Below are 10565 nucleotides of genomic sequence, written 5' to 3'. Positions count from 1 at the left end.
AAAGGAGAAGAAGTATTTGTGGTAGAATGAACATCTGAAATAAAAAAGCAAGCCGCAGGGTCGGTAAGGGGAGCGCTCCAGTTGGACGTCTAAAAGGAACCAAAGGCAGAGAAAGACACGTCTTTTTTGATTCTTATGTTTGGCTTTTAGTCAGTTCCAATAAAAAGTCTAGCTCCAAATCCCTGATTCAGAAGCAATTTAAACTGAGATTTTGCCATCCCATAAAAGAGTACTATAAACAGACAGGTTTCTAAATAGGAACAAATGTTTTTACTTATATGCTAACGTAGTACAGTTTCGGTTGGAGAAGGAAAATAATCCGTATTAAAAGTTTTGGTGAGTTTATTGTCTGCGCACATGAAACCAGTATCAAAAAAGTTTATCATTTTAAACTTATCACGGCCAATAATAAAATTGCTGATAATTAGTAATTATATAATTACTAATATAATTGGTAACAATAAAGCACTCTGTCCCCCTGTGCTTTTCTTAATTTAATTTAATTTTATGTGTGAGTGCTTTGCCTACATGGGCCCATGGAGACCAAAAGAGGGAATCAGGCAACCAGCAGGGGGAGTTTGTTATAAATGGCCATACAGGTGCTGAGAATTGAACCCAAGCCCTCTGGAAGAACAACCAGTGCTCTTAAACACTGAGCCATCCCTTTAGTTCCTCTTCTTTTTTTGACTAAGTTCTTAAGTTAGCATATAACATTATGGGTTTCATCGTGTCATCTTCATGCATATGTGTCATTGTACTTTGTTTTCAGTTGTGCTCATGTCCCCTCTCTCCCACTCTGGCTGGTTCCCTCCCTTTCCTACATATGGATTTATCACATATGGTCCATTACTCTTTCTATTTTCCATCCACCCCAGGATTTTTTTCCTCTCTCTTATGGTTGCCTTTCTTATTTTATGGCCCGCTACATCTATTTTTTAAAAATGTTTTCATTTATTTATGCAGTGTTTGAGACTGGCATCTAGCCACATTAAACAGGTTAATCTCAAACACCTGAACTTAAGCCAGTGTCCCAAATAGTACCACCACTCCTGGCTTGTTTTGTGCCTTTTTCAGAACCCAAAGACTGAGTTAGCCATGATGGGGTGTGTCTAATAATCCCAGATTTGAAAGTCTGGAGTAGGAGAATTGTGAGTCCCAAAATAGCCTGGACTGCACAGCAAGCTGAACGCCAGCTTGTGTATACTGAGACTCTGTCTCAGAAAACAAACAACGCCCCCTCTAAGTAGCTATTTAGTTAAATCTAAAGTCTGGGTGGTGTGTGTGGCCCAGTGGTAGAGCAGTTGCCTAGAATGTGGGAGGCCCTGAATTGAGGAAAGGTGAGGAAAATGGGAGTCGAGGGGCAAGGAATCACTCAGAATCCACGGCACAAGAGGTCACTGTGTTTTAGTAACAAGGAAGTAATAAGAATTTAGCTGCATTTTATTTAGTGCTGCAGTGCTGGGGAAGGGCGGGGCCCCCAGAGTAGATTTTTGGACAGGGTGTGCAGGTGGAGAATGAAAAATTCGGAGGAGTGGCTGACATGCAAAACACAATCCCTTCTCCATGCCGCCTTTCTCCTGCTGCTCCGGCACCACCCACCGGCACCACCATCATCCAGCTCACTCTCAAGTAAGTGGAACAATCAAAGGAATGTCACAGTTAGTTCAAGTGACTTGATACCAGGTCCTTCTAGGGTGTTAAAGCCACCAACAGGATTACTGTGAGAGCAACATTGGCATCTTGAAATGAACACACACACACACACACACACACACACACACACACACACACACACGAAAATGTTTTGGGTGTGGATGAATGCATCTGTCTGGATGTCCCGCACCCACAAGTGTCCACAGCGTGTGTGAGGTGTGTATGGCTTTGTTTCATGCTCAGCTGCTTCTGAATGCCAGGAAAGCACCTTTTAGTTGAACTTTGGAGTTTCATGGTTTATTACTAGAGTTCCCCCTGGACTTTCTTATTCAATTTGCACCAGCTTGTACTAAATATGGTAGTTTGACAGCTATTATTAAATCCCAGCCACCAAGAAAAACTGCACAGCTGAACTTTGTCATTTTCCTGTTACCTCCATCTCTGCCCCACATGCAATGAAGTCTTGTGAGTGAGATGAGCTCTGAGCTGTTCCTGTTTGGTGCTTGGTACCAGCGTTCCCCTGGATTGCCAAGCCTGCTGTAACAATGAAGCTTATTCATCTATAGACAATATAGCCAGTGATAGATACTTAGGAGTCAGGACAGGGAGTGCCTAGAAAACGGACTTAACATGCTAAAAGGTTTTCAAATCATGGCGGGGGGGGCAGAGATAAATTTTGGGGGCTAGACTTGGGCTTTGGAAATTAGAAGATAATATGCTATTGGGCCATCAGTTCAACCTCTTTAAGCCTGTGTATTCTTATTTACATGGCAAAGATAATGATGCTTAGCTTTTTTGATTAATTGGTTAAATACAACACAGATATTCCCCCAGCAGTGCAACTTTCATGCTATAGTGCCAGCAATAAGTGGCATTTTCATATGCTATTCTACTTTGTTTTTTTTAAATGAAGGACAAAATATCCTATTAATACTAGTTAATATCGTCTTAACTGAGTACAAATTTTAAGAAGGAAATGATAAATGAACAGACAGCTCATAACCTAGGAAAATATTATTAAACAAGCCTGCCACAGTCAAGAATGGAAAATAATGTTAGAGTTGAAGAATACACTATTTTCTATAGCTATTCTCATTGTTAGTGTTAAATGACCTTTGGACTAAGGCTCAGCCATCCGTATGTGTGTGAGATTTTATTCTTTCAAAGAGAAATCTAAAGAACCGAGGGATGAACTCGAAAGAACTGGAATTGAAAGTTAAATCAACAAGATCAAAGTTACAGTAACAACAACAACAAAATAAATCTAACCAGAAAGTATGAAGTAGGAAGAGAACAGCTGTGCCACTTTGTAGGTTTTCTAACCCATTAACAAATAACAGGTAATGAGGGTACTAGAAGGTGTAACTGGTAATACAGAGACGTGGAAAGTCTTATTGGGAAAGTGGTGACCATGGTAAGTGTAACTAAGATTGTCAGTTGTCTGAGGAAATAACTTGGATCAATTCAAAGGGTCAGAGAGAAATAATTTCTCTTTATTATCTCTATCAGTTCCCCTTGGTGGCTTCATGGTCTTGTCACCCAATCAAGAAAAGGTGGATGAAATGATAGCTAGGACCAGTGACAGCCCTGGAAGAGTTCTGTAGCTCAAACTTGTAATAGACCAAACTAGTGACTAGACCAAAGCAATAGGGACCCAAAACTGCTCATGTTGGAAAGAATGTCATATTAAGGTGTTCCAAGAAGCTCAAAATAATTTCAGAGGCATTACACAAGTGGGAGCTACAATAGCTTGAAGCACCAAGAATATCGAATGTGTCGTCTCAAGCTCCAAAAGAGTTTGAGGTTTCTGCTATAAATGAGATTTTTGGTGTCTTCTTCCTAGTGTCTCAAGTAACTTTTCTCCTCTTGATAAATCTCAGATCTGAATCTATCATAGCCAGACCAGAGCTCCCTGAACATCTAGCCATCAAAATAAAAAAGCCTATCTCCCTCATCAAAAGAGGTAGCCTTCTTGTCCCTAAGTCCCTCCACTAATGCATGGATCTGTCCTGCCAGGAGCACTATGTGTGAATTAACTTCTTACTGTCTCACCTTTCTGCTCCTTCTGCTAACTTTCAGCATTCAATCCTTCTTAAGTCTCAACTTGGAGTCCCTGACAGCTATTCAGGTATTGGCACAAAGTGCCTTGAATGTCACTGGCATTGCTAACTCTAAGTGGCCAAAATTAACTCGTTAATTTTAATGAAATGTTCTGTTCCTGTTCCTCTCCCACTCAGTTCACTCGGAAGCTTGGGAATTGGCACTATAAAGCGGCCCAGTATCTAGGTAGAAACCTTGGCATTCTCTCCCATTCCGTAAAGTCCCCATCATCAATAGCTTAGCCGTGTTGGGTCTATTTTCGATATACACTCTGTATTCACCTACTTTTGTCCATCTTCATTATCGTTTGCTGGCTCAAACACCATCGTCTCTTGCTCAGATGATTTAAAATGGCTACTATGTATTTGCTCATCTTTTTGTTGTTGTTGTTGTTGAGACAGAAAAATGATTAAGAATTTGCTAACATTTGGGAGTCAGTTCTTGGAAACTCTTAATGCATAATTCATGGAGCTAAATATACAACCAAAGTAAGATTTTACGCTACATGCATAAAACCTTTTTTTTTTAAAACCCCCAATATGAATTGTTTTAAGGCAACTAAAAATTATATTTATTATTATTCTGAGGTGAAGATGACCCACCTGCTATGGCATATATATGGAGGTTAGAGGACAATTTGGTGGAGCCAGTTCTTTCTCTCAATTTTTACCTGGATCTAGAGGGTTGAACTCAGGTCATCAGTGTTTACATCGAAAACACTTTACTATCTGGGCCCTTTCTCTGCCAGCTGATTAAAGGAACCATGCCACCAAATAACTACCTTGAATATGTTTCCCCTTTATTTGACATTAAGGTTGAAGTTCACACTAAATCTCAAACACCTCATAGACCTTACAAAATACCACTGAGGGTGCGTCAGCACCAGGTAGCTTCCTTAGGGCTCCACTTACATTGTGGGTTCTTTTCTGCTGTTCTCTTCAGGCTTTCCAGAGCACTTATAATTTGAATCAAATGAACCAGTTCTTCAGTCGGCTTCCTCCATGCCATTCCAGGAATGACAACTACTCTTGAAATCTTTTCAGGCCTGCAACTCTATCTGTATGAAAATAGGTTGTAAGTGCTTTTTAAAATAATCAATTAAGATTATATAAGAAACAACCTTAAATATACCCAGCAAAACAAAAGAATCACAGCATGATGTTAGTAGAAGCTATATTTTTGCATGATGAGATTTTAGGCAACATATTTCCTTGACATCTATTTTAGGAGATAAATGCCACTGTTTTTGCAAGGCAGAATCTTTGTTTTCAAAAGGGCATTTGTAGACACAATAAGGCCCACACGAATGAAATGTGATCACAGGTAAATGTGCTGGAGACAGAGGATAAGTGGAGACACAGACAGGAGTGGTGATCGCAGAAACAGATTGTAACCCAAGATCCCAGACCACTTGGCCCATTACAGACAAGATTCTTCACTGTTCACAAATATAGTTCCAAACGCAGTGACAGGTTTTTAGTAAAGGGTCATTTCTAACCCCTTGCGGGGGGAACGTAACACTTCCAGACAACTCAGGAATCATTTGGGGGTTTGGCTTGAAAACCCTCTTACAGTCATGTACCACTATTTTCAGCTAATTGTTCAGTCTCAACTTTTCAGTGCACTAATGGAGCTTTGTTAGATTAGAGAGAATTCTGGGAAGTTCTGTCCTAGAAGAGGTATGAAATTCTTATTATGACTATAGGTGGACCCTGTTAAATATAAAAGGCTGGCAGAAATTCCTACAGTTAATTTAACTTAGTGACTCAAACTGAAAAAGGAAACAAAACAAAACAAAACAAAATGTCTCAAGTATTTATGGGCTCTCTAATTCTCACACAAATTTGCACATACTCAGACAAACTCTTGGTAATTTTTACTTAATTCACTCATTCAAAAAATTAACAAATCTTTATTTGAGTGGATTTTTAATGGAGGGTTTTTTCCCTCAGGCATTTGGAAGAAAGATAAATTCAGGAAGAGAGTTAAGGTATCCCGAGTGAGAGGTGACATGGAGAGAAATGTTTTTTTGTTTTTATTTTAAAAGTGGGGTGGTCTGGAAAGGTTTGCTGATAAGATAGTTTTGGTACCAGGAAGATGAGCATTGACTTGGTATGGCTTTGTGAATCCTCTTCCTGCTGTTTTCATTAAGCCATTCTTTCTATCCTCCAAGAGGGGCGCCTTAGGCACAAAGACCTGATTATATGGAATGAATGGACAAGAGACCTAGAAACCTTTTTTTTTTTTAATGTAGAATTATATGCCTAATGCACAGACTCACCCAAGTGTCATCCTGTGGTGATCACACTGAATGAACACAGCCATGCATTTGCTAGACTGCAGAATGACTAATGTTAGAATGACAGAACGTTAGGACGCTCTCTGCCGCTGACTGTGAGCCCACGGAAGGCAAGGGCAGAGGAGTCCTTCCTTCCTCCTGGCAGCTTTTGTGTCCAATGCAGTGCTGATGTTCACTGACTACCAGATACATAAACAAAGCCTGAGAGGGAAGTAAACACTGAATCAAAGAGCTCACCAGAAAGGACCCTAACAGCCCCGCTCAGGTACTCCACTGTGCAAAGCAGATAACGCTTTACAGCAGAGAGGTTCTGTGCTTCTCCCAGGCTTATGAGGAGTCTGATGATGGGACACTGGCTTTATAAAGTAAGGTGATACTGTTTCACCAACAGGGACACATTCCCTAAGCAACTCTCAGATGTTTCCGACCCCAGTTGCCCCTTGACATTCTCTTACTTCTATGACTGACAATTGTCATGACATCCTCTTTCTGAGATGGTGTGAAAGAGCAATGACCTTCACGTTAGATTAAGGGACAACATTGTGAGAGCTCGCGCTATTCACATCTGAGGGAGTCATATGAGGGCAAGGGAGCCCAGAAGTGTTTTTTTTTTTTTAAATATGGGCATCTTGCTTACCCAATCATTGAAAGATAGGGTAGTTGGGATTAAATTGTTGAGTCTCTGTGAATCCCACAAGCTTATCCATAAGTAGAGAATAATAATTGCTGCCACATAGCATCATTATGAAGGTTTAATCAATAAAGTAGGGTAAGATTAAAGCTTCAGGCAGTTGTTCAATAAATGATCAATAATGCTTTTTACTATTATGGTGGTTTGGATGAGAACGGCCCCCATGGGCTCATGTGTTGGAATGTTTGAATATGTTCCCACTTGGTGGAACTGTTGGGAATGATTGGGAGGTGTGACATTGTTAGAGGGGGTGTGTCACTGGGGGTGGACTTTGAGCTTTTGAAAGGTCACACCATTCCAAGTTGCCTCTTTTTCTGCCTGTGACTGTGGATCAGGATGTAATCTCAGCTACTGCTCCAGCAGCATGCCTGCCTGATGCTATGCGCCTCACCATGATGTCATAGACTCTAACTCCAACGAAAGTTTCTTTTATACATTGCTTTGGTCATGCTGTGTCTCACAACAATAAAAGAGTAACTAAGACAACTCATCACAGTAATAATGCTGCTATTATCAAGCTTAGGAAAAGTTTAGAATGGTTGTTTATGATCGTGGAACATTTACCTATCAATGAGGATCATGCTGATAACTACACTTGTATTAAAAAGCGTGTGTCCCTAAAGATATCTGCAATGGCACTAAACTAAGTAAAGTGAGTGGCTTCTTGAATGCCTTCTTATGTAAGAATATGAAGAAAGTGTGGGCTATTATGTTAAAAACTGTTCAGCTGCAGAAGGGGATGACATTTAAGATGGGACAACTCTGTGTTCAAGTCACAGTGCATGCCAAGGGTTGCTCCAGCCAGGCATTTTATTCTCATGGCAAGTGAGATCATCTATCAACTTGATTGTTGCTTTTCTTGTAGAAAATATGGTCAATGGCATCCGAGGTGGGGGCAGGGAAGATAGGAAAGCGGTCCCTTGATGCATCTAAAATCTAGTCTTTTCTTCTTGTTCTTTTAGAGTTCTCTTGAAGTATAATTAGGAACAGAGGGTATCAGAGGGCGAGAGCACAATTGGCTGTTACAGATATGGAGATAATCTGTCCGCTGCTGGAAATGTCTCCGGATTTTTGACAACGGCTAAAGCACCATGGGGTCCAGCGGCCTCGGGAAAGCAGCGACGCTGGATGAACTGCTGAGGACATGCATTGAGATTTTTGGTACGAACTTTTACTTTTCAGTCTCTTCATGCTTCTTGGTGCTGCCACTTGCTTTAGTGTATAAGCAGGCTCTTTATGGATGGGTTTCAGTGCCTGTGCCTTGGTGTGGAGACCAGACCCCCTCTGTCTCTCCAGTCTCACTGGCCTCTACATTTCTTTCTCTCCACTGTGCACAATTCATACTCCAGACAAACTATCCACTTATTTCTGGAACATTCCTCATGTCATTTTCTACTTCCATATTTTCTTCTGTCATTGGAGTCATCAGTTGTCATTCTAGATATTAACAATCCCTAATAACCTATCAGAAATGGTGCTGACTTCTACCATGCCACTGTCCAGTGCATGTCCTCATGCATGTGGTGCATGCTACAGTGACTCACATGTGTCTGTGTGTGTGTGTGTGCATTGCACAACATACTATAGCCTTCATTTGTATACATCTTGAGTCTTACCACAGCGACGAGCCTTTGGTTTTGCTGTTTCTACATCTATTTTATCACCGAGCTTTGGAGTCACACAAGAGAATTTTGTTTACTCAACTTAGCAATTTGATGCGTTTAATTGATTAAAAACTGGAAGTGGGTCAGAGTGGGAGTATTGGATAAAATACAGAATGACTGCGGCCAGCAAGGTGGCTCAACTAAAAGCACCGCCCGGCCTGACGCTCTGAGTGTGATCCCCAGAGCACATGTGGTAGAAGGAGTGAACCAGCTGTTTGGAAAGCTGTCCTCTGACCTCCACACATGCAGCACCCCATCCCAATAAGTAAATAAACAGAAAAATAAATAAATAAATAAATAAATGCAAAATGATCACTTAATGTGAATTTCAGATAGTCATAATTTCTTGTATGCCTCAAATATGGCAAGGCCATAGTTATTTTGACAATTTAATCGTTATTTACTTTCCATTTAAATTGACCTGGATGTCCTGAATTTATATTTGCTAAATTGATCAGTTGTAAAGTAAAAGAATGGTGACACCCATCTACTTCGTTCGCCAGAAAATACTAGCTGAAGTAGAAAGTTGAAAAAAAAAAGGAAATTGGGCTTGGGACTAGAGAGATGGCTCAGCAGTTAAGAGTGCATGCCGCCCTTAAAGGGGGCAGAGTTCTGTTCCCGGAAACATGTCTGATCTCGCACAACTTCCTCTTACTCCCACTAATGCCTCTGACTTCATATGCACTTACCGACTCCTATACACACAGTTAAAAACAAATCTTACGAAATCTGATGGAGCTTATGAGACATTGTTGACACGTGATTACTAAAGGAAGGAAGGTTTGACCCTGCCTTCTCTTCACTCCTTATTTTATTTTCCACAGATGACAATGGAGAATTGAATGACAGTTATTTGCCAAGAATAGTGCTGCTGATGCACCGATGGTATTTACCTTCCACCGAACTGGCAGAAAAACTCCTCTGCATATATCTTTTCAACTGTTGTGTAATGTTTTCAGTCATTCATCAAGTTCTGTATTTAGATAGTCTACCTAAAACCAGTACACTGAGATAAACAGGCAGGCTTAGTCAGTTATCCCGCTGCTTTGGGACTCTACAGATATTAGACGAAGTGCCTGGATGACGGACAAAATAGTTGAGTAGTGACTGGGTGTCTTGGATGTACTTAAAGACATCAATAAGGTATGAAATGGAATAATAGGCTGGGGGGGGGGGAGTCCTAACTTATCCTTAATATTTTGACTGATAGTGTAAGGAATGAACATTTAATACTGACTCAAGACCTAATATTTTTCTTCTGTGATGACAACACAGCCTAGCTTAGTTGTCACATTTCTCCTTGCTGGTAAGACACAGTGAATATTCTAGAACAGTGATTCTCAACCTTCCTAATGCTGCAACCCTTTAATGCAGTTCCTCATGTTGCAGTGATGCCCCCGAACAATAAAATTATTTTGTTGTCATTTCATAATAGTAATTTTGCTATTGCTATAAATCATAACATAAATATCAGATATTTAGGATATCTGATATGTGATCCGCAAAGAGGTCTCAACCCACAGATTGAGAACCACTGTTCTAGAAGGTTTTTGTTTTGTTTTGTTTTCCCCTGTCATTTTTCACTTAATGCTAATTTTTTGGTTTTATTGACAAACAACCCAAAAACCTGTACAAGGCTAAAAATAAAACCCTATTTTGAAAACCATATTTTGTAGTAAGAACAGCTGTTTCGTGGTTTTGTGTAAAATGTGGTCCTGAAAATGATGAAAAGGCACATAGATATAACACAAGAAACCTCACAGTATGAGGTTTAATTCCTAAGATCTGTGCTTCAGTGTTCTTACATCTCTGCCTTATATTACCAAGGAGGCCCTGTGGGAGTGAGGCAGAATTCCCCCAGGAAAGGAGGAGCCTGGGACTTAGAAAGTCTGTGCAGACGTTATTGGCTGCCAAGGCTGCCTGGGCCATGTGGGGACCGAGCCTGTCCACTTCATACTTCCTCCTTTCATCCTCCCACAACCTCAAGGGATAAGGGGATGCTAGAGAAGGAAGGGAGACAGTCACCCTGAGGGCAGAGCCTTGGGAGTGAGCAAGGTCTCGATGCTCATTGTTCTCACTATTGATGAAGGGAAGGAGGAGAGGGTTGATCACACGATCCATGCATTGCCCAAACAGTTCATTCATAGACAGCACTCTT

General features: G+C 40.7%; 1 protein-coding gene across 1 annotated transcript in view; it reads left to right on the top strand.

Annotated features, from left to right (window-relative positions):
* The first annotated feature begins 7691 nt into the window (after window positions 1-7691).
* Window positions 7692-10565, top strand: part of Rasgrp3 (RAS guanyl releasing protein 3) — a 35586-nt gene continuing 32712 nt past the window's right edge. Inside the window, exons 1-2 of the mRNA XM_051167185.1 lie at window positions 7692-7904; window positions 9232-9334. Of these exons, the coding sequence (XP_051023142.1) occupies window positions 7835-7904; window positions 9232-9334 (173 nt within the window). The 5' untranslated portion in view covers window positions 7692-7834. The remainder of the gene's footprint in view (window positions 7905-9231; window positions 9335-10565) is intronic.

This window comes from Acomys russatus, chromosome 1 (assembly GCF_903995435.1).
Source record: "Acomys russatus chromosome 1, mAcoRus1.1, whole genome shotgun sequence".
Lineage (NCBI taxonomy): Eukaryota > Metazoa > Chordata > Mammalia > Rodentia > Muridae > Acomys > Acomys russatus.
Note: the sequence above shows the minus strand (reverse complement) of the source record. Positions and strands in the feature narration are given on the sequence as shown.